Source organism: Phaethon lepturus, unplaced genomic scaffold (assembly GCF_000687285.1).
Source record: "Phaethon lepturus isolate BGI_N335 unplaced genomic scaffold, ASM68728v1 scaffold54045, whole genome shotgun sequence".
NCBI classification, from domain to species: Eukaryota; Metazoa; Chordata; class Aves; order Phaethontiformes; family Phaethontidae; genus Phaethon; species Phaethon lepturus.
Genome location: NW_010542291.1, coordinates 1 through 24830, shown reverse-complemented (window position 1 = coordinate 24830; position 24830 = coordinate 1). Strand labels below are relative to the sequence as shown.

General features: G+C 41.8%; 1 protein-coding gene across 1 annotated transcript in view; it reads right to left on the bottom strand.

The window, feature by feature from the left end:
- The window catches only part of MTHFD1 (methylenetetrahydrofolate dehydrogenase (NADP+ dependent) 1, methenyltetrahydrofolate cyclohydrolase, formyltetrahydrofolate synthetase), a gene marked incomplete at its 5' end in the record, with an annotated part of 32609 nt that extends 8307 nt beyond the window's left edge, over positions 1-24302 (bottom strand). The window contains 21 exons of the mRNA XM_010287969.1: positions 780-880; positions 1887-1928; positions 2112-2251; positions 2447-2558; positions 3090-3158; positions 5776-5916; positions 6875-6951; positions 7938-8040; positions 9792-9866; positions 9968-10075; positions 12140-12186; positions 12473-12609; positions 13082-13255; positions 13971-14068; positions 15788-15915; positions 20762-20873; positions 22266-22402; positions 22737-22837; positions 22969-23105; positions 23471-23524; positions 24243-24302. Coding sequence (XP_010286271.1) covers positions 780-880; positions 1887-1928; positions 2112-2251; positions 2447-2558; positions 3090-3158; positions 5776-5916; positions 6875-6951; positions 7938-8040; positions 9792-9866; positions 9968-10075; positions 12140-12186; positions 12473-12609; positions 13082-13255; positions 13971-14068; positions 15788-15915; positions 20762-20873; positions 22266-22402; positions 22737-22837; positions 22969-23105; positions 23471-23524; positions 24243-24302 — 2153 coding nt within the window. The remainder of the gene's footprint in view (positions 1-779; positions 881-1886; positions 1929-2111; positions 2252-2446; positions 2559-3089; positions 3159-5775; positions 5917-6874; positions 6952-7937; positions 8041-9791; positions 9867-9967; positions 10076-12139; positions 12187-12472; positions 12610-13081; positions 13256-13970; positions 14069-15787; positions 15916-20761; positions 20874-22265; positions 22403-22736; positions 22838-22968; positions 23106-23470; positions 23525-24242) is intronic.
- Between the last annotated feature and the right edge of the window lie 528 nt (positions 24303-24830).

Genomic DNA, 24830 nt, shown 5'->3' with positions numbered 1-24830 from the left:
GGGGCTTGTGGTGAGGTGGGTGTTGGTCTCTTCTCCCAAGTAACTAGCAACAGAATGAGAGGAAACGGCCTCAAGTTGCGCCAGGTGAGGTTTAGACCGGATATTAGGAAAAATTTCTTTACAGAGAGAGTGGTCAAACATTGGAATACGCTGCCCAGGGCAGTAGTGGAGTCACCATCTCTGGAACTGTTCAAAAAACGTGTAGATGTGGCACTTCAGGACATGGTTTAGGGCACATGGTGGTGTTGGGTTAACGGTTGGGCTTGATGATCTTAAAGGTCTTTTCCAACCTTAATGATTCTGTGAACTGGCATCAGCTTTTACACACCAGTTCAAAGCCCTTCTGTCTGCATAAAAAGACCACACACAGATTTATTTCCTGAGCCATACAATGTGCAGAGCCCAAAATGCTTCTTAGCAGGGCGTAATTATTCCATACAGCAGACCACTGAACATAGCATGGTTGACAACACAGGCACCTCACCATCTATTACGAGCTCAGATTCCACATTGTCACAGGCACCTTTTGTCCACAGTAATTTGGCCAATCAGGGTGTAAGTGATGGCAGATAATAGTCATAAAATTCTAAGCTAATTTAACCTAAGGAATGCATTTGAAGTGACTAAGCAGAGCTCCCCTACTTATTTGGCATCTTCCACCAATGCAAAATGCTGCAAACAATACATCAACAGTAATGAAAATAAGAGTTTATGTTAAACATAGCATATAAGGTGTCACAATTTTATACCCATGGATCACTTCATCCCAGATCACTTACTTGAAAGCATTAACAGCCACTACTACTGGGACACCAAACATCCGTGCATTTTGGATTTGCTTGGTTAGGTTACTACAGCCTTTTGCCAACAGTTGAAGATTCTGCAAAGACGACAGAAAAGCAGCAGCACATTTTCTCAGGGTCAGTGAAACTTTTGTTCCAAATCCACTATGTCCAGATAATTATAAAAATGTAAAAATGGGAATGAAACTAAAGGCAAATCCCCAGTGCTGCTTTCTGAACAGTCCAGACCAGTGCATGCTCTTGGATGGAAAACAGGAAAAGGAATGACTACTTCCAATGATCACTGGTTTCAGCTGCCAAGCCAAGGTAAGAGAAATCCCTTTTTATCATATTTTTGTTATTCTTAATAAGTTAATACCCATGCTCATTAACTCCCCACAGTAAAGCCTCACTTTCCTCTCTGACACATTCCTCTTTATGTATTAAATATCATTAGCAGTGAATTTCACGACACTTGTTTGAAGTCTGTGGCAACAGCTTTTGGTTTACACATTTACATTTTGCAACATCAGAGACTATTCATGGAAATCCAGACACTTCATCCCTTCCTATGCAAAGAATATTCCACACAGAAGCTCCACAAGTAAAAAAGCTGCAGCAGTGTAAAGAGAGCCAGCCAATTATCCAAGTGTACACCACCATTCAAAGCCCAAGGATAGAAGCTGAGACTTCAGTTCACTTTCCTCTCTGCTTGCAAAGGAGAAGGAGAGGGAATAAAACCAAAAACCATTGCTTAGAGGGGCACTCTGAATATTTTTCAGAGACAATATTTCAGCCAAGCAATTATTCCATACTGAGAGGGTCAGGGAACACAGAGCAGGTATTACTATGAAAAATTGAGCACACAGACAATTGCATGAGCTCAGGAGAAACAAAAAGGCTCTGAATACTGGCTAGGTAAAGTACAATAAATGCTTGAAAGAGCAGAGCCAAAGTAACATCATAAAAAAAAAAAAAGAACATTACAGCCTGTATGAGGAGGCATTTCCCTAGCAGCTAAAGAAATGACACGCTAGCTATCCAGGTGTGCACTGCACAACTGCAGTTAGTTGGTCAACTGTCACAACAGGTAAAGAAGGTTACCTCTTCCATGTACTCCTTCGGTAAAGGTACCCCAGCAGTTACCTGGGGGGAAAAAAGGAAACAAAATATAAAAAGATGGAACCCCAAAAGATTTTTATCCATTACAGCAATTCGTGCTTGATTCTTAGTAAATGGCATCAAGATACAACATTGTACTCCAGGCTCCAGGATCAGAACAACAGTAACAGTCCCTCAGGCCTAAAGAAAACCTTGCCTAGTACTTACTGCAGGCCCTCCTCCATGCATTTTCAGAGCTCGGACAGTAGCGACCAACACCACCACATGAGGCCGGAGACCAGAATAGCGGCACTTAATATTAAAGAATTTCTCCATGCCTATGTCTGCACCAAATCCTGCTTCTGTAACTACAGTAGGAATTAAAAGAAAAGAAGCTTGTGAGAGGTTGCTGGGTGGAAAAATAATGCTCTTATTATATAAATCAGAAGCTTCTTCCAAGACAAAAATCCCAAAGACAGTCACAATAAAAAAAAAAAAAAGGGCAGATCCCTCCCTGCAAAACAAACAAAAAGTAAACTAAAAAACACACCCCACACACTTACCAACAAAACCCTCTTTACCCACAAGCTTCAGCGCTATTTTGTCTGCCAACACTGAAGAATTCCCATGTGCAATATTGGCAAAAGGTCCAGCATGAACAAACACTGGTGTTCCCTAGAAAAGGGGGTGTGTAGGAGAGAGACAGAAAGAGAAAATCAGAGGGTACAATTTAGGAAATCTGCAGCGTTTCAGAAGCTAAGTACTATGGTACCTGAAGGTAAAGCAAAACACAGATCTCAAAGCCTTCTGATCAAACATTTGTTATCACTAACAGGGACTACAGGGCAAACAGGATTATAATAATCTGCACAAGTGGTGCTATTAATCCTCTTAGGAAAAGGATGGCTAAATCCCAGCATCTCTTTGCCATTCTTCTGCATCCACAGCATTTAGATTCTCAAAACAGTTCCTGGCATTAAAGACAACAGAACAGAGACACAGCAAAGTTTAGTGCATTTCCTCAGGGTCATCCCACATGCCAATGGCAGACCTAGAAAGAAGCTAGCCTTCTTCCCTAGCCCTGAACCTCGGGCAGGAAACCACAGTAAACTTCCAACTCTAAGCCGAGTAAGCACACGCTGATTGTGATGAATGATCTAAACTGGTTGCTTCTTGGCTCTGAGAATGCAAATCATCTGTGCTCACCTCTAGTGTCTGCATGAGGTTTGGTTTAACAGCATCTTTCATCAAGACAGCCAGAGCACCAGTCACTCCCTAAAAGAAAAAGGGAGCAATCAGTTTCCAGATGGGCCAAGATCCTAAGACAGTTCTTATGCAGTGTCAAGGCTCTGCTTCTGTCCTGGTGAGCTTTCAGGACCAGAACCAGCAGTTGCTCTAGGTATAACTAACTCTAGTCAGGGCAAGGCAGAATAATGACCTTGACATTCTGTGATTTCTGCTAGAAGCAGCCTCTCGGTTGTGACCTTGCTTGGCCATCACTTTGTAGTGAAGGCATAAAGAACAATTGCTGTTTCAATGCTATAGCAAGGTCAGTAAACAGCAGCAGTGAGAGAGTAATCCTTAGGTACGTATGGTTTATTGTAGCCCATTCAGCAGCACAAAGCAACATTCTTGGGTTTTGCAGGTAGATTTGTCTTGGACTTTTTTCCTTCCTCATTTCAGCAGCTAGGCTTTACATACCAGACTTAAAATGTCCTAACAAGCTGCTACATCCTGCCCAAGTCTCTTGTGCAGAAATAGCTTTTAAAGTGAACCTCTGTGCTCATGAGAAGGACCAGGCAGTTATGAAAACCTTGAACCATGATTTCCTTCTCTTCCCTTTTAACTTCATCTGGATTGCAGCACTCAATTATATGAAAGATTTTTAAAAAAAGATATTAGCTGCTTTGTTTCATTAGTACCAATCTTGCCACGTGAAAGCTTATTTAACATTTCATGGATAAACTTTAAACTTCAGTCATCTCCAGAATAATGAAACTACAGAGCAAAATTTCCATGGCGACATTTCAGGCCTGTGTCACTCAGTGGCACTTCAATTCATGCCATCTCTAAAAACCACTTTTTGATACCACATTTCTTCCCAGTTTCTCTGTGCTTCCTGATAGCACACTCTTGATATTGGTTATACCATAGCAGAAGGACACAGATGTCTTATTGTGCCAGTCTGGCCTCTGCAATCACCACGTTTCTGCCTGCATGAGGAGTATGTAACACAGTTTTAACAATGCAAGCCAATGGCTGCCATCAGTGCAAACACATAACATTCAAGAGAACCCGTTGGACAGGTCTGATACCATCCTCCATTCTGCAGTTGCGATGGACAAAATTAAATATAATTAGATTTAAAAAAAAGTAAAAAACCCCCTTGAGATTAAAGACTTCTATCACCTGGACTCTACATAAAACTCAAAGCAACTCCCCACCCCAGCACCATCTGCCTCCACTGCTGATGGGCAGCAGGAGAGACTCCTGTTTTCCAGAACAGGGTTTAATTCAGGTACTTAAACTGGCACCATGGTAGCAGTAGGAACTAAAATCTCAAAGCTGCCTACAGAATTTTGGCACATGCCCTCCCTCATTCCCGACAAATGTCTCATATAAGGACATTTACACATAAATGGTTCCCAGCCTAGGAATTTGCCTACAAGATGACAGTCAGGCCACATTGCTAATCTACTGTTTCTTAGGCTTATCCTGAGAGGAAGTAAAACAAACAATCAAACAAAACCCCAAACACACAAGAAAACAAGAAAACCCCACAGCAAGATAGCAAGAGGAAGCTAAGTAAGGTAAGCTTTAGTGCTGTCCCATCCTGCTGGAAACACAGGTCAGGATACCCACCCTGTGGATTCTTCTATCCCACTGGAAATGTTAATTCAGAAAATGCAAGACAAACCTCACTAACACCACATGATGAAATTTGTAATAGTCTTGCCTTTTGTAGAGCAGGCTGTGAAATATCTACTATACAGGACAGCAGTAAGCACCAATATCATACCTCTGTTGACTAGTGCAACAGTCCTGAGCCTGTTCTCTGTCTTGAGGCCAAATGACAGGGCCCAGTTCACGTACAGGGCTAATTCCCCTTCCCTTCTCCAAACAGGGTTGCCATCTTCAAAACATTTATTGGAGGAAGTGTCTGGGGCACAGGCTATTCCCCTGACACCACACTGAAGCACCATTTGGGAGAGTGTTAGCTGACACACTCCACAAACACAACAAGAACTGTACTAATAATTATTGTATGGACAGGTGCAAGACAGTGCTGCAGCTTGCAATTGCTGCTTAGGACTCTTTTACCTACTGGTAATAGACGTCACCAGTGCTACTACATTCAGCACTTCATGCAGTGGAAATTAAGGGTTTGTGTCCCTCATCAAAGGCTGCTTTATGGAGTCCTGGCACTTTTTGTAAAGTGTTCGGTTTTATAGCATTCACAGCCTCCGAGAATAAGATATTTCATTGTCTGTAATTAAATTTGTGTGAGGCTTTGTTCCTGCTCAATATTTTCCTCACTCCAGGGAGCCCGAGAAACAGGATGGGCATCAGAATGCATTCTGAGTTCTTCAATTCATAAATATGCTTTTTATCCAGAAGCCACCTTGTATTTCCCCATTAATTCCTATGGTGCTAGCTTCAGCTTGACACATCGCATATCACACGGGACCCTTTGTCCCTGCCCAGGACAGAGGCGCACACACACATTCTCTGGGTAAGGCACTAGCCACACTGTAGCTCCAGGGGTTAAGATTTCATCTTTGATCTGCTATATGCTAAGGTCTTTTCTGTACAGAAGTGCCTCTATGCTTTTCAGTCCAAGGATTTTCAGAAGTCATAGGAAAAGCATTTAAGAACTGAATGACTCTCTTACAAGGTCATCTGCTGTCACTGGTTCTCCTCTCTTGCTGGAAGCTACTACCATTCTGCCCAGTCGCTTTTTCATATCATCCAACCCATCAGAGAGTGCTAGAACTGCCATGATTTCACTGCTCACTGTGATGTCAAACTGAGCCTGCAAGAGATGAATAAAGAACATGAACTCATCAAGAATCCCTAGCAGCAATCCTTACCTCTGTTAAATTATTGAAACAAGGGCAATGACCACCATCATAACAAAACAAAACACAAACAAAAAAACCCCCACAGACATACAAATATAGAAGAAATCCAAAGTATTACTCCCAGAACATACTTCATTTGATTTGGCCATTTTAAACTAGTTTTTTTTCCCTGCAAAATTAAGTAAAAACTACTTATTCCATTGCTATTACATGACTCTCTCCTGGCACATACATTAGTGACTCATGGAAGAATGCTTAACACTAACAAATTGTATTTTTGAAGACTGAGCTTACTAACTCATCTGACTATCACTGAACAGTACAGTAAATGACCAAAAAAGAATAATCAGATTCTACAGGAAATGAAGGTAGAATTCATCTGACATGATACAGACACTTCCACTGAAGCTAAGCACCCTAGGGACATTTCAAGTCAACAGAAAGAGGCTCTTCTGAGCACTATTAATTTGAACTATTAATTTGACAGTTACTTAAGGGATGAGAGGAGTCACAGCCCAGATTGCCTATTTTACTCTATTGATTATATAATGAATCTAGACAATAAGCTCAGATACTGTGTGTAGTTTTGGCCAGTTATATCCCACCCAAAGCATCTGCAGTGGTGAAGATTAGCCATTGCCATGCATCATACTTACAGAGGGCACTTGTGTGCCACTTATTAGGCCACAGTCAGCCCAGTTTGGGAAGCCAACATTCAAGAGAGAACAGACAATAAAACTAAACACTGTACACTGGTAGCAAATTTAACTGCTTGGCTGAAAGGACTTTCTGCTTTCTCTTTAACAAGATACTGGTAAAAGATGGAAACATCTGGAGTTTCAGAAACTTGCTTTAGGACCACGTTTTTCAAAGTACTTTTTAAAACATGAAAGAAAAGGGAACAATTACCATTCGTGAGAAGCCTTTTTCTGTTGGAGACTGTCCAATAGTGATTTTCCTAAGGAACCTGTCATTTGTGTCCAGTACTGTGGGGAATGCAAAGAGAAAGATAAGTATGTTGCAAGTCGAAGTCACATCTATGTCCTATTATAAATGTTCAGCTAGATCACTGACGGAGAGAGTGTGGCAGTTTGAGAAACCATCCTCTCCTAAAGAATGGCAACTGCTACTCAGCGTGATTCTTCCCCAAAACTGAACTGCAAAGTGAGAATACCAACAGTCACATGCAGACCCTGTGCTGCACCCAGAGGGAGTCTACCTCCCTTTGTGTGCATTAACCACAAGTCCAAAGCCTCTCTGAAAAGCAGAGCTGCTAGTATTATTCTAATTGCTTTTTCACTGCCATTAGTCAATGTGAAATCAGGAAATTATTACAGCCAAAAAAGAAATAAAATTATAATTTTATAAGTTAAGTGATAAAATGGTCAGATTTTACCATTTAGTGAGAATAGTTTCACAGAACCCCATTAACTCAAATTACCTTGGAAACACAAACTATCAAATACTGGATTAAATTTGCTTTTTCTTATGATCAGTTTGAAAAATGTTAATTATTTTATAACATATTTCCCATGAGGCAAACTACTTCAAAAACCTTTTAAACATCTGGCCTTTATTTGCTGTCAGTCCCCAAAAGAGCAAGTGGGCAGATTAAAACTGAGTTTAAACCCAGAGCAGAACCTTCTCCTTGCTCACAAAGGTTTCTCAGGCAAAAAGGCTGTTGGCTACAGTTGCCAAACTCAACTCTCTCAGTGACTGACAAATCCACAAACACAAACTTGTACCAGTTAGTGAAGTTCTAAACTTTGTGAGTTCAGAGCAGATTCAAGCCCCTGCATCAGACCCTTTAGAAATGAGATTCCAGCAGCACCTGTCCCACCAAACAGAAGGAGAGGCCAGCGCTGGTCCTCTTTCCCATCTTCCCACGAAACACAGTTCCTGCTGCACTTGCAAACCTCTCTTGACAAACATTTTGTTTCTTAATAATTCTTTCACTTAATGACTCTTGTACCTCTTTGCCATGTTATGGTGCCTGGGTCAATGTCCAATCTCACAAATAGGTTTATTTCTTCCTTTGTCAAAGCCGTAGGATTAGTTTTGTTAATGCCCAATTTCTATGGGAGGAAAGGACAAATAAAAGACAAAAAGGTATAATGAAAAGATTCACAGAAACGAACTTTTCATTAGAGCAATGAGCCTTCGGCAGCAGCATGTGCATATTCAGAAATAAGGAGGGGCTGCCTTTTGGTGCCCCTTCTCCTAGACCCCACAACATACGATGATCCGTATCTGTGTGTATCTGGAAGCAGAGCTTGCTGCTGGCCAGCTAGTAAAGGGCAAGGCAGACAACAGAGCTCATTAGGGCAGGTTGTCACCAAGCTTTGTGCAAGGCATCTACAAAAAGAGTAAGAGAATGAGCTCTGCAGTTCCTTACACGCCTTGTTCTAATCATTAGTCTCACATGCTTACATCCATTTCTCATTAGTTTGCCTAGGGTCACTGCACACAGCCATACGTATTTAAAAGACACTGCTTTCAGCATGCTGGTTAAGCAGCACAAAGGAGGAATTAAACAATTCAGTCACAAGGCTGTCAGCATCCCAGAAAGCTGATCTTGAACATACTGAGAGGATGGGCAGTTTGCCAAGTTGCTTAACTTAGAGAAGAATTATCTCAAGAAGCCTGATACAAGCAACAAGCTTAGGAATGAGGAAAACGACTGAGTTGATTTATGAACGAGCAAGCTTTTTTAATTTAACTAGACAGCCAAGTTGTGTTTTCCTCCTGAAGAACAGCAGTGAAGAAGAAAGTCTGTTCTCTTCCTCTACAAGCACATAATTTAGAAAAAGAAACAAAGATATCTTTCTGGAGTCTTAGCATCCCGTTCACATCTCAACATTTAAAAACCAGAAGAGTGGTTAGGGTAGAGTCCCTCAGCAGTCTGTCGGGAACATCAAGCAATACGACGTAGTTTCTTTGCTCAGCAGTGGAAACAAACCACACATTCTCTAATGGAGACATTATAGCCAATTAATAAATCAGAGTTTTAGCTTCTGAACTAGTCTGACTATTGCTCTTGACTTCCAAATGGGCAACTGATCCAGACTGAATACTGTACAAACTGAACGAGTTTAGCAGGCCCTAGGCTGTCCTCCTAGCCAGAAGGTCTAAGCCCAGTCCAAAACTATTCCCCTGTTAATCCTCATTTTTTGCAGAAGTCAGGGACACATGCTAGTTCACATTAATTTCTGAGGATCAGAGGAGCTATGGTCTGCTCAGGGACAGCCACTCAATGACAAGGCTACTCATTTAACTGGGAATTCTTTTTGGGGGAGAGGAGGGAGTCGGCAATATAGGACACAAGTATTTTTTCCATTTTTCCCTGTTTTCTCAATCTGGATAAAACAAAAACTTCTCTATGTTCTCTTTTTGCTGAATTTTATAGATTGCCTTTTTTTTGGGTTGCATTATCTATATAGCTGCCACGTAGGAACTATTAATCCCTAGCTGTAATTGGGTGTTAAGGTACAGAGACTGATTCTGGTCCTTTCTTAAACTGCATTAAGGACACTGAATTGACACTATTAATAAAGGGCACTAATCCCTTTGCCTCTTCCCACTGCGTTACTCATACAGCTATATGATAAAGAGAGTTACATCAATGATTCTTCCCCTTGGGGCTACATCTCGTCATTTTCTGTGCTGTAAAAAGGGCTACCACACTTTTGCACACTTGATGTAGAAAATAAATGCCAACAGAATGACCTAGAGGACAACATGAGAGTTTCTGTAACCTAGCTCTGCCTATGTAAAGGATGAGTAAATGGAACAGAACCAGAAACCAATGTAAAACCAGTAAACTTACCTGCAGCCTTCGGATCTGAATGTCCGAGAACTTCCTAATACCATTTACAGAAGGCACCAAACGGCTGTAGAGAGCCTTGCAGAATGAAACAGGTAGTTAATTAGCACTGCTGGCACACCCAAAACATCTTGGCCAAAGTGGGCCGGGCTCAAATACATCATAAGAGAGGATCATACCTGGTCAGTCTGAGTTAGCTCATGGAATATACGTGCATCAACAGCAGCAGCGACCAGGTTGTTGGCTGCAGTGATAGCATGGATGTCACCAGTGAGGTGAAGGTTAAACTAGAGGAGATAAAACATATCAATTACCTCATTCTGCTGCAATTTTCATTTCTTTCAATTCATTGTAGACAGATGGAAAGAGAAGTATTAATAGTAATGTTAAAGTGTGTGAGGGTGGAGGGGGAGAGATTGCTCAGTGCAGTATGTGGAAGAGAGGAAAGAATTTCTCTAAAACAGAAAAATGCCTCCCCCACATTTATGTCATTTTACAAACTTCCAGAACCAAGCTTCCAAATAAAAAGGTTTGAGTTTTTGGTTTTGGTTCCTCCCCCCCTCAAGAACAGTTCTCACAGGCTCCTTGACACCTGAGAAGACCGTATGGCACATCTTCATTGCTCCTCCTTCACCTTCCTTCTGACCCACTCCCATTATTTGCACAACAGGTTTCACACATACATTAGCTGAAGCTGCTGCTGCTCCCACAAAGATATCTGAGCTAAATTGAAACTAGCAACCTTGTGTAGTGCTAGCAGTAGAGCTGTGGTTGCACAGAGCTCTGCATAAGCTAACCACTCAAACACAGAGTAACGTAGGCAGAACTTGTAGACCATGTACTACACAGTGACACTGCTAGTAGTTTTCTTGGTTCTATCTCATTAAAAGATAGCTGAGTGGGTTTGTCTACATGAGTTAATCAGGCTGAACTGACAAATCACTTGGGATATATAGCTTTGCATTATGGCAGGGGAATAAAAGGTGTGGTTAAAACAATTTTTTTCCTCTGTAGCAGAGCAGCAAAGGAGGAAGATGAAAAGGGGACATTAGAAAAGGTGGTATGACAGAAGACCTTACAATACCATTTTGTTGAAGCCTTGCTGCTAAGGTCTTAAAAAACATAGCTAAAAGCAGAATGCAGCTAGTCACACACTGATTATAAATCCTAATTAGTAAATGCTAATTGTTGTCTCGTTCTACATACATGCAAGAAGAAGCAATTATTACTACCTTGGTTCTGCAGTATGAACTGAAAAGTTTTTCACTTGCTAATCTTTTCCTAGGATGAAAGCTGCATGCAGAAATATCAAACGATCTATCAAGGTCATTACTGTAACTAGTCACTCCAGAGAATTCAATTATACAAGACATGCATTGATTAAAACACACCCACAAAACTATGTGTATTTATACCACGTGGGTCACACTTAAAGAAAAGTCCTTTCAGCCACTTTGGTTCAAGAGTGGTGCTGTTTCCCACTGCTGCACACAGTTGAGTATTTTGGCTCGTCTTATTAACACTCCCAAAGAGGAGGAGATTATTTTTCTTGTGACAGCTATCATTCACACATGTTCTTAGCACCTGACTAAATCAATATCCTGCCCTCTTAACATTTTTATCTTTTATGGACTTGCTGCATCAATTGGAATAAACAGCCCTTTTGATAATTTCTGCTTTTCTTCCTAAAATTGCCCTGTATCAATCTATAGTGCACGAGACAAAGGTAGAATTCTACAGGCAATTACTTTGAGAGTTGAGAAAAGCATGAGAGCACGTGCTACACGTGCCTTTCAATTCCCTGCCCCCAGAGATGGGATTTTACTTGTTGCCAAGACACGTCAGAAATATGCTGCAGTGCCAGCCCCCCACAGGCTGAGAGGTCTTGGCATTACTGATTCCCAACTTCCCTTTTCCCATTTCATGTTAGTAATCTAAAACACAAGTACACCAAAATAGCTCATAGAAAGAATTGGTGACCACCACTGCTGACAGAACTACTTAATATGATTCCAAAACGTATTAAGTCATTATCATCCTCATTTCAGTGCTGGGAAAAAGAGGCACAGGATGTACTTTGCTCAAGGGTATACAGCAATTCAAGGCAGAGAAAGGGAAGAAACAGAGGAACTGGGAATTCCTCGTTCTATGAAGTTTCCTGACCATGCAGGCATCCTTCTGAAACAACCAAAGATTTTTTTTTTTTTTTTTTTAAAAAAAGGCTTTGAAATCAAGCATCCCGTTCTCGGGAGTGCTACACTGGGCCATAAACAAGAAAGATTTTGTAAGTTATCTGACTGCAGTATTTCTTCAAGGTCTGTGAGCTGTATGTGCAATGTATAAAGAATTACCTCTTCCATGGGGATAACTTGACAATAGCCACCACCTGCAGCTCCACCTACAGAGAGACAATAGTCAAATCGTGCAAATAAAGGTGTCTCTAGCCCAGAGTGGTATTGCACGTGTTTGCTTAATGACTTTAAGAAGGCAGCCACTGTCGAGCAGCTTAGTTTAAATCCCAGCACAGCACTTGAAGACAACACCGAAGAACTTACCTAAGGTTTTTCTCTCTTAAAAGAAACCAGTTGTAACTGAGAATTATGTAAAACTACAATGCAGCAGAATAAAATCTCTGAATGCCATCTTTCCCCATCTAGTCCAACTGGAAGCAATAGAACAGATACCTTTTATACCAAAGGTTGGTCCCTGAGAAGGCTGTCGAACACAGGCAAAGACATTCTGGTGAAGGTGTGCTCCTAAGGCTTGAACAAGACCAACAGTGGTGGTGCTTTTCCCCTCTCCTAGGGGAGTAGGAGTTATCCTGCAGTGAAAAAGCAGAACAGACAAAATTAAACCGTTGTAGTGGGTAAGATTCAAAACACAGGGATAAAACAGTCACCCAGTGATTGCAGTTAATGCCAATTCAATTGGCTCAGACTTCAGCTAACCTTCATCAGTTTGGAACTGGAATGAGATTGGCAAATTATCACACAACTGTCAAAGACTTTCCTCTGAAACAACTAGCAAGTCACTGTTGAAAGCAGGCTACTAGACTAGGAGAACTTTGAATACGATCCAGTCTGCCCTTCATAACCCTGACCTGCGGACCAAAACTATTCACCTCCAGGAGAAAATTTCCCAAACCACTAGATTTTCTCAGTGTGATTTACTAAAACCCAAAGCACTCCATACAGTCACCTTACCAAAGGACAATACAATGACAAGTCACGCTAATAAAATTTCTTTTCACTTTGACATCATGTAAGTGATGCCTCAGTTAAGGAAGTACCTACCCAGTAACAACAATGTATTTGCCATCTGGTTGGTTCTTCAGCCGCTTCAGAGCCGACAGGTGAACCTTGGCTTTAGTTTGGCCGTAGAGTTCCACCTCATCAGGGAGCAGGCCAACTTCTTTTGCAACTTGATCAATGGGTTTGGGTATGCAAGACTGCGATATTTCAATATCACTTAAAGAAAGAGAGCAAGGTCAATCTATAACCCAAAGACTTCTCACAAATTCCCTGCTTCTGGATGGCATAAACCACAAACATCTAATGTATATTTTAAAATTAAAGCTTTAACCCCTCCTTGTTAAATGAATCAATCCCACTGATACTGGCTGCATTAGAATAGACACATCCTCAGAGTTGCCTTTTTTAAAACAAAACAACAAAAAGAACCAACCAAACAACAAACCCACCCACACCAACCCTCCCCTGACTCCTCCCACCCCAAGAATGCCTTTTTTTGTAGGCAATGTGTTATGCTCCCTTACAATGTTTTGTATATTTTCAACTGCTCTCTGGGGACTTGACACCAACAACTCCTACTTCAAGATGCTAGGTTTTTGACATGTCAGACAGAGTTTTCCAAAATACAAACGTCCTTCTATTTGCTGAATCAGCAACTATCTAGGTGGGCTAAAGAGTCTGTGGAAGTCCATGTTTACGCCTTAATATTATCAAGATGACCCAAGCCAACACTTCAACATATGTCACAGCACCACTGCAGGTTAGCATTTCTCCCTTAGGAAAGCCTCATTGTGCTTCCTCTATTTCTCCACAAACTTCAGCACTAGCTACAGTCTACATACATGCATGTCATATATTATGCAAAGCTTGGGAACAGAAGTGAATACTATACAGCATGAATACGGCCAGTGGCTTCATTTGAAAGCATTACCTTGGAACAGGCACCTTTAGGGTAAGCTGGTTATATTGGATGGTCCATTTTCCAGGCTGGAACTTCTCCAGAAAACGCTGTGCACTCTCCACTGTGCTCTAAAATGAACATGAGAATGCATTATAGCAACCACCACTGTATGAACCATGCTGATTAACAGAAAGACTCAGAAAGGTTTTCCTCTTGCATCTGTCTCAGTTTGGGATAAATACAAAGTGCTTTGATTAAAGCGTTTGCTAACAATCCAAAATGAGGTTCTGCTTGTAGTTTTCTTAAAAAGAGAAAACCCCCATCATTATCTATCTATCCATCTTTCAGTGTGTTGGATTTTTTTAGAATCATGGAATCATAGAATAGTTTGGGTTGGAAGGGACCTTTAAAGGTCATCTAGTCCAACCCCCCTGCAATGAGCAAGGGCAGCTTCAACTAAAGCAGGTTGCTCAGAGCCCCATTCAACCGGACCTGGAATGTTTCTACCATGTCTCTAGTAAACCTCTGCCAGTGTTTCACCACCCTCATTGTGAAAAATGTCTTCCTTTTATCTAGTTGAAATCTACCCTCTTTTAGTTTAAAACCATTAGCACTTGACCTACTGCAACAAGCCCTGCTAAAAAGTTTGTCCCCATCTTTCTTAGAAGCCCCCTTTAAGTACTGGCAGGCTGCAATAAGGTCTCCCCAAAGCCTCCTCTTCTCCAGGCTGAACAACCCCAACTGTCTCAGCCTGTCCTCAGAGGAGAGGTGTTCCATCCCTCTGATCATTCCTGTGGCCTCCTGTGGACCTGCTCCAACAGGTCCATGTCTTTCCTGTGCTGAGGGCTCCAGAGCTGGACGCAGGACTCCAGGTGGGGTCTTCCCAGAGCTGAGTAGAGGGGCAGAATCCCCTCCCTTGACCTGCTGCCCATGCTACTTTGGATGCAGCCCAGGATACAGTTGGTCTTGGGGGCTGCGAGTGCACTTTGCTGGCTCATGTCCAGCTTTTCTTCCACCAGTACCCCAAGTCCTTCTCAGCAGGGCTGCTCTCAATCCCTTCATCTCCCGGCCTGTACTGATAACGGGGGTTGCCTCATCCCTGGTGCAGGAACCTGCAGTTGGCCTTGTTGAACCTCATGAGGTTCACACCGGCTCATTTCTTGAGCTTGTCCCGGTCCCTCTGGATGGCATCCCATCCCTCAGGCCTGTCAACCGCACCGCTTGGCTTGATGTTGTTGGCAAACTTGCTGAGGGTGCACTTGATCCCACTGTCTATGTGATTGATGAAGATATTAAACAGTACTGGTCCCAGTATGGACCCCTGAGGGACACTGCTCATCACCGATCTCCATCTGGATATTAAGCCGTTGACCACTACGCTCTGATTGCAACCATACAATGAATTCCTCATGCACCAAGCAGTCCACCCATCATTTTTTGGGGTGTTCGGTGGCAGCAGGGTTTCTTAAGCAAAGCAGAAAACAGAGGGAGCTGGCTTACAGTTACTCTCTTCCTTTTTATCCAATCACCTTATGCATAGGTTTAGAATTACAGCCAGAGCATTGCAAGACAAGCCTGTTTCTCACTGTTTTGAGAGACCACACTCAAAAAAGCCAGAACAGAAATCCAACCAAAAAACCTCTGTCCTACCATTTCCTTAAAGTCCATCATCTTCCCCAGTTAACTGAATCCAAACTGCTTGGACTAGAAGTTGGAAATCCTAACTATACCTCTGAAAGAGCAGGAAGGAAGCACCAGTTGTTTTGGTAGTATGCTGATGGTCAGCAACACAGACCAAAGGCAAACATAAAGGAGGTGACCCACAGTCTCACAGTGTGCCTACGTACCTGCATTAACATGGCCACAGTCATAGGCCCAACGCCACCAGGAACTGGGGTGATGTAGGAAGCTTTTTCCTTTGCTGTATTGTACGCCACATCTCCTACAACTCTTTTTCCACTGGCCTTTGTGCTGTCTGGAGATTTAAGGGAAAAGTAAGTTACACATCACATCTCACCAAAACAACAGAGGCAGCACTGACTGAAGCTGAAGTCTTTTTCTCTGTCAGAATAAACAAAACAGAAGCTGAGTACCCAAGAAGCTGTAAAGAAAGATAAAAAGTTAAAACAAAATGACAAGATGCAGCTCTTATCACCATACGTCACTCAGAGTGTCAACAGCTCATGTAACACATCTTCCTATTAAGCGCCATTTATCCTCAGGCAGATAGATCTCCCTTTCCTTGAGGATGCAAGTATTTTCTCAGTGGCAAGTGTCCCACAGGGCAGTCTGAAGAAGACTCCCAAACAAATGCAGGGGGACCAAAGCACAGACCAAGTCTTACATCTGTGCAATAAAAAAACAACACCCACAAATGGGACATACAATAGAGATGTCACCTGAGCCATCCTCTCAGAGCTCCTGCTGTATTGCTCTGAAGAATTAGTACAGATTCCAATTTGAAGGAGACATAAACCAATGGTCTAGAAGAAGTGAGAGAAAAAACATGGCATGGCTGAATTGTTCAAAAAACCCAGGTTTACATTTGCTTTGTTTATTTTACAGAATCACAGAATCATTAAGGTTGGAAAAGACCTTTAAAATCATCAAGTCCAACCACCAACCCAACACCACCATGCCCACTAAGCCATGTCCCAAAGTGCCACATCTACACGTTTTTTCAATACTTCCAGTGATGGTGACTCTGCCACCTCCCTGGGCAGCCTGTTCCAATGTTTGATCACTCTCCGTAAAAAAATTTTTCCTAATATCCAGTCTAAACCTCCCCTGGTGCAACCTGAGGCCACTTCCTCTCCTTCTATTGCTAATTACTTGGGAAAAGAGAGAGGAGGAAAAGAAGATATTTTCGAGGCCATCTAGGCCTTACTATTGTATAAAATCACCTGCTTTTGCAGAAACTGAAGACAGAAAGTGCTGAGCTTTTCAATTACTCATTGCCATTCTAATGATGGACCACGAAATAATGCAGTTCACAAAGATCAGTCTTGTCAAAACAAATCTCACCGATTGCTTGAGAGCTCCAGCAGAATGATCTCCTTTCTTTCTAGCAAAAAAAATTGCTATATCCTGCTACACTACATGACCTGACAACTCAGAAGCAGGTATAGCACGTTTTTCCAGTGGTGACCTTTAAAGTTTATCCATAAAGAGAGAAAAAGACAAAAATGCATTAGTAAACTAGCAGAGTCATCTAAGGAACTTGCTGATTATAGACACAGCATATCAAAACAAGAAAATTTAAGTTTCTCTTAGAGTGGCAGATCCTCATTTCAGATATGAGGACGCTAGGGAACTTTTAGTAGTGTGCAAAACCTGAAGATAGATTTTAATGTTGTTACATTGAAACATTATATTGCATACAGTAAGCGTATGTTTGAACGGAATACAATCAATAGCTTTAACATACATTTGGCGAGGGGAAGGAGTGGAAGAGAAACCAAACTCCTGAACACCTGATTACGTTAAAACCAAAGAGAGAACAAAAGCAGCTCCTGCGAACACTAATATTTAGCTGCATTGTTACTGACAACTATCAGCTTGGATGTTTTGCTGTGTTTGTGTTTTAAGCAACACTTCTCCCGAAAGTTCAAAGCTTGAACAGCAACAGTGTTTCTACAGCCACTGTCAGCTTCGCTGCCTGAACTGCAGATGAATCTGGCCTTCCAGCCCAGACACCAGTTTAATTAAGGTTGCAAAAGGCAAATAACATAATCATATTTTCTTCCAAGGATGCCAAGCAGGCTTACCAGCCACCCTGGCCAGGAAGATTCCAGGCCCAAGAATGAAGAAAACAAGCGATGAATTCTCCAAACACAGCCTAATCTGTTACACAGACACATTGATGAGCACAAGCCAAACAAACCCCCAGTCCTGCCTCTGCATCCACACTTCATGCCAAGCACTGCTCAGCACAACTTATGAGCTATTCAATTACCTTTAAAACACTTTCCGCCTCTCCCCATAATTTCACCTTCTCAATATTCATCATCCCAGTCTTAAAAAAAATGAACTAGTTACAGAGAGTATCAGTGACACTACAACCATTCCCAGTGCCTGTGTCTTCTTTGGTCCAGTAGGTTCTCTAGCCAGCTGGAACACATCAGAGAGCATCCAAGGACTTTGAGATGAAAGAAGTGAAGGACATGCTGACACATATGGAATGAACAGGTATGATGATCTCCATCCATCTCTAAAGACAGTTGCATGAGAGACAGCCTGACTGCAGCTTCTGGACCAGAACTAATTCACCATCCTGCTTTTGCCAGACATGGGCTGGGAATATCCATATGACTTCCAAGCAAACTTGTGCCAATGTAGGTGCAACTGTAACATGTTTCTGGTGTATATCTGACTGCAAACACACAAGATCATACATGACTCATCTATCCACCTTGCAGTCTGCTGCTTTTTCTGGACACCACTGGGAAAGGTGAGGGATCCAATGCAATCTGATCTTACAGGCCTGCGATGCCAGCTTGCTTCCCAGTACATGAAGATATAAACAGAGCATCAAGTCAAGGCTTTCCGTATCTTTCTAGCTCTTCTGGTGTTTGAAGAGCATGGCACTGAGATATGCTGCTCTCATATCCCACTGTTCAACGATCCCTGTCGGCTGGGGCTGCAAAATCCCATAGCAGAGGAGGATTTTGAACAGGGTTGCTTCCTCCACCAGAACTCAGAGAGGGACACTCCAGAGACTATGCCATCTCTGGGAATACTATCTGCCTGCACTGCTTGCCCTTCCTGTAGCAGAAAAATTTCTACAGGCTTGGAATAAAGCATTCAGAGTATTTGCTGGACTAGCCCTCCAACTGCAGCAGTAGGGAGAAAAAGACAAATACAATACAGTCTGGAAAGGGAATAAGACACACTTGTCTGCTCTAATAGAGGTTTCAGGAGATCCTCTCTTCCTCCCTCTCTACCTGGAGACCTGGAAGAAATTCTGTTCAGCTGTAGTGCACATGAACACAAAGCCAGATGTGCCTAAACTGCCTATTCTAGCCTGCAAACTGGCAGCCTTGGGAGTATACAGGCCACTCTCCATTCAAAAGCACAACAGCTGCATTTGCATGGCACTACATGGCTATAACTTTTTTTAATTCCAACTTGGCAAACCTGCATGAAGTTGATGTCCTGATATGTCAAATCATCTTGGGATTTGCCTCTATAGGGCAAAGTGTAGGCATATTCAGAGATTGCTATCTCCTCCAGCCACAACTCACATCTATACCTAGGAGGCACCTAGCTGGATGCACTTACAGCTATGGTAAGATGTATGGCAACTGTGCGATTTCTCTCCCCAACACGTTCAAAGTACCATCACAGCTAGCAGCAATATTCTATCTGTACAGTGATGTAGCTGGAGAAACTGGCAAACTAGCTGCCATTCTTTCTGTAGCATTACAATTCCCACAATTCTGGCATGGACTTCCCGTAAGATTCATCTGAAAACTTTTTCACAACCTATCAGAAGGGAAGAAAGAGACAGCAAAACTCAGCAGCTTCGGAAAACCACAGGAAAAAAAAAGTCTGCGGCATACATCGTTTTGAAATCTGACAATTTCTATGGTACTCTATCAAGCTCTGATTACTGAGTCTCACAACACCATTAAGCTTATTGCCACACAACACTGACCAGGCTGGGTGTACAAGGAGCTCAGATGCCAGTGCACTGCCCAAGGCCGACTAATTGCAAAGAAACAGTAACATGTCCTCAGAGATGCAGTTCACATCAAGCCTGAAAAAAGGTCGTGCCATCGTATGTCAGAAACACAATGGTAGTTTTATTTGCAACATGTTAGTAGGGGAGACTCCAAGCCGTTCTGCTTCATGCAAATTATCAGTGACCCTGTGGGTTTTGGCAAATTGCCTAAGTTTGGGTAGCTTGGCACAAATACATCAAGCAACAAACAGCAACAGCAGATGACTTTTTAATTTTAATTAGACAGAGGACTAATGTTTTTAAATGCAACTCAATGTCATCTTTGAGGAACAAGACTGCTGAACAGAAATTTCTTTACATTCCATTAAATAATGGCAACAAAATGATGGATTAATTATGAAAACTACCTTTTAAAAGCCTTGTGGGTGTAGTACAGAGATAACTGGATGGTGACTAATTTTCCATATTATTCAATATCTGTAATTTGGATTTAAAATGAGATGAAAACAGAAATTGCCAGACTGTTCCTCCTTTATAAGGAAAGACTAGCTAAGTGAAACCCTACTCTAAAATCCATCATGTTAAAGCACTTTATTCTACGTCAGAGCCACTGTCACCAATACTCTTGCAGAAGCTGCTTTGTTTCAAGACAACAGCCATTCAAGCCTAAGAAGTTTAATGTTGCGATTCAACAAATCCACAGCTACTTTAAGAGACTGCTTGCCATTTATGTATTTCAAACAGAACAGCTTCATCAGATCTAACTGCAAAGTAATGACAGCAAAGCTGCGCGCTCACAAGTGACAACAGCAGCAAGGCTTCGCTATGTAGTTGGGCCAAATTACATGGATATTTTGTTGTAACATTTCCTAGGTCTCCTCTTTCCTCTACTAATAATCAGCCTCAATGGAGGCAGAAACAAAAATGCCACTGATCTGCTTTAGGACAGTACTTTAGACCAACTTTTTTTTATTCTGACATCTTCAGAGGTTGCCATCATTACCTAAGACAGACTTAAAAAAAGAAAGAAGTACGCATTGACTAGAAACACCAAGGAGACAGTATCCATGTACTTACTTAGCAACTGCATTTACATACAAATAAACACATCCCCACTCTTTATACATTACACACGCACCTGGCACATGGTTAATTCCACAGTCTATTACGATCGCACCAGGTTTGATCCATTCACCTTTTACCATTTCAGCTTTACCAGCTGCAACCACCAGGATATCAGCTTTACCAACCTATAAAAAAAGCGCCAAATAAACAACTCTGTAACACACCAGCAGTGGAAAAATGCAGAGCTGCTTCAGCAGCAACTTAGATCGGCTTCAACTGCAGCAAAACTGTGTGGTCACCCATTGCCATCAGAGGGATGGAAGAGCATCGTCAGCACTGAAAGGCAGCTAGCAGCTCCTTGGCAAGGACAAACTCCTCCAGCCAGAAATTATGGCCTGTTGTCCCACTCCGACCCTGAACTATTGCTAGTCAACACTTCACAACCTCCTTTGAACTCCTCCATGATTCCCAAGTGGATTATACAGACTACTTCTAGATAAAATTAAAGCCTTTTGCATATTCTTATCTCTCTCACTTCAAATATCCCTGCATATTCTGCTGCTCTTTTCAATGCTAGAAATATACCCAGCACTCAGACGGCAGCCAAGAACAATCCCTGTGCAAAACTCTAAGCGGCACCTCACTTGTGGCAGCACTGTCTTGTGGTTTTTACATCCAGGGCTGTGTAACATACACCACCAGGGAAAACTGATTGTAATTCAGCACTAATAGTTGTTCAGATAGTACTCAGTAAATTTGATAGATCTGGTCACAAAGCTGGTGCTAGAGACTCTGACTAACGCTCATTGTCAGCTGTTGCACTGCTTCATTCATGTTTGCTTAGGAAGCTGCTATCCCTTGGAATTTTTTTCTTTTAATCTTTAAGGGAGATAAACTATTTTTAAGATTTCATTAAGAATTAGCACTTCAATTATTAATCAACCTAATGACAATCTTATTGAACAGCAGCTTAACGGCATGAAGCTTTGCAGTGTTTCTGATCTTCTTTGTGAGTTATATTCAAATACACCTACCCTCTTTTCAGCTTTAATACTTGCCTACAGAGCCTGGCAGTGTTGATTGCTCTATGAAATCCAAGTAGGTGGCAGCACAGCAACACACTATTTCTGTCACTCTCACCGCTAAAGAGGAAAATGGCACCAACTCCCAGTCATAAAAAACAGACTGGGGAAAAAAATTGGAGAAAACATTTGGTCTAGCATTTCCCAGCCATTAAAGCAAAAGACCACCTGGCCTTTTTGGAAAAAACCAAAACATATGCTGTCTTGCAGGCCACTACCTGGGGATTAGGAAGGGATGATTAAATTCTCAGCATTTGCCCAAAGAAAACAAAAATAATAATTTTACTGTTATAATTAAAACCCTCTAATAAATGCCAAAAATAATCATGATCCTATTCCAGCAGAAGTATTTACACAATCATCCAATGAAGAGGACTGGGAGACCATTTCAGATGAAAGACAACCCAGGCCAAATGACTTAGAGTAGCAATGTGCAGCAGGCAGCACTGGCTTGCACCAGATAACTACAGCCTCATGGGTCCAGCATCTACTTACCTCCTCAGCCAGCGTCGAGGTCTTTGAATGGCAAGTGGTCACTGTTGCGTGATTCCAGAGCAGCAGGTCATGCATGGGAGCACCAACAATCTTACTGCGACCAACCACTACAGCTCTTTTCCCTGCAACCTGGATGCCTGCACCGCAGAAAGTTAGAAGAACGTAAAAATAGGTAATTGTGCATCCTGGTACAAACTAACTCAAATGGCTTCAGGGTCTTGTGGTCAGTTTAAGTCTGGCTCTGGTAATTCAGGATGCTATTTTTGTTCTCGGTTGTGTGTGACAGGGAATTGAGTTGGGAGGGAGGAAGGAAGGGCCATTTTAAAACTAGTTCTTTTACTATCTGAAAAGGCAGAGATGAAATGTGGCATCTCAACAAAAATTTCAATGTAAAGCACAGCCTTGCAATGTACATAATTTCCCTTATTGAAGACCACTGCACTCATGAATAATGGATGGAAACCTCCTTACCTGTCTGCCTGATAAGTTCCATGCATCCTTTTGGCGTACAGGGAATAAAGCAGTCTCCAAGGTCCCCTCTAGAGAGTTTCCCAGCATTGATGCTACTTAAGCTGTATTTTGAAAGGATAAAGGCCAAGTAAGATTCTTAGCCTCATGACCAACATTCAAAAGAAAAAAAAAAAAAAAAAGAGGTTTCTTTCTGGAGTAGCTGTCATGCTCTCCAGGGGTGAAGTCAAATTACCCATCAACATCCTTCTCAGGTGCAACAGCATTGGTTATTTTTTCTGTATTTATGGGTTTATCAGAGTCAAGTGGCAGCTGCACTATAAATCCATGAACAGCAGGGTCTCCATTCAAAGAGGCAATGCACTTGAGGACCTACAACAAGTAAAGACCAAAAACCTAATGGCGGACAAACTGAAATATGACTGATGCAAAGGAAAAAGCATAATTCTATTTGGATTAAAAGATACACATAATATGTTTAGTTATTCCATCCAAGAGTATAAATGACTCACATTTTTTATTTTTAGAAAAATACCTGTTAAAGTCTCTAAATTTTACATTGTAGTGGTTTAGTTTTCTTTTTAAACATAACAAAAAATCTCAGCAGGTTCCAGTTCTTTTTTCATGAGTTAATATCTATGGGCAATTTGTCTTTCTTTAAGAGGGCAAATGTAAGTTAGTTTCTTAAGCTCAAAACCAAAGTTAGGTATTTTTTTATTACTGGCTATATTACTTACATCAGCTTCTGTTGCTGTGTTTGGCAGTTTTATGTGATTGGCACTGATCCCAATCTGCAAATGAGAATACCAACAAATTATCTGATTTCTGAATTGCCATCAGAGATTGATCTGGCTATTCACTCAGTCGAGGCCAGTCACAGCTACATTCTGTCACACTTCCCAGGTCTACCTCCTGTTCCTGTGGCTACAGTCCTACTATTTGGAAATACCATCAATGAAAGAGAAGAGGAAAAATTAGTGCTTTGCCTACTTAGGTTGGTCCATACTTCAACTGTCCTATTCACCTTTTGACATGAACAACAACATCTTAGCTTGACAGCATACTGCCTTGAAATGCCAGCAGAGAAGATGCCAGCTATCACCTATGGAAACAGGGACTCATCTACGTTCCCAGCCCTGCTGTAGCATGTAATGTACCACTCAGTGGCAGATGCAAGGCAACGGCAGGTACAAGACATTCAGGGAAGATAAGCACATGGCCACAGGTCAGGAAAAACAGAGCATCAGCACTTCAAACACGTGTAATCTAGGAGATGACCACACAAAAAGTGGCACCAACCCACGCTGTTGTCACCAGAGTACCGCACTTGGCTAAGTGTCAGGTTGCACACCTATACTATATCCTTATAACCAAGAATTCAGGACAACAGTGGTGTCTCCAATATGGGCAATGCTTAGACAAGACTATTTGATTTGCATCTGTTTTTTCATATTCAGATTTGACCTACTGTAGGAGGGTAAAAAGAAACATTAAAAGTTTGGGCATTACCTCAGCAGCAGCCTTCAGCTTCATATTAATGTAGAGGTTTGAATCATCCCGATTTCCAACCTAAGGATGAAAAGACAGTTGAGTTGCACTGCAGATTAGAGATCCAGTCACAGGCTGAGATGAGCTTAACCCTTAGCTTCCTTGGTTTCCTTTCAGCTGCACCAAGGAGAAAGAGGTATTCTTGAATAACTGTAAAACACAATGATACAGGCTATAAGTAGCTGTGGCTAACAGGAGAGCGTTCTTTCAAGTAAGATGCAGCTAAAGACAAGTTGTCTTATCTCCTGCATAAACACCATTTACACCTGTTGAAAAAGTGCTCTCCAAAGCAGAAAATACTGCCTGCCATCTCATCTGAGGAAAGTTAAATCTCTAGCTAACTAACATGATCAGCAGGTGCGGATAACATGCAATTATCTGATTAAGGCTTTCAGAAAAGTTGGGCATCTGATATCCAGGAATCTTAATTTTATGCAAATTTTTGTGTCATGATGGAGAGATTTCTTCCACTGATGTTTTGAACCTTGAGAACCCTTGAGGGTCCTGGACCCAGGTTGAGGCAACCCCCGGCAACAGTACAGGCTGGGG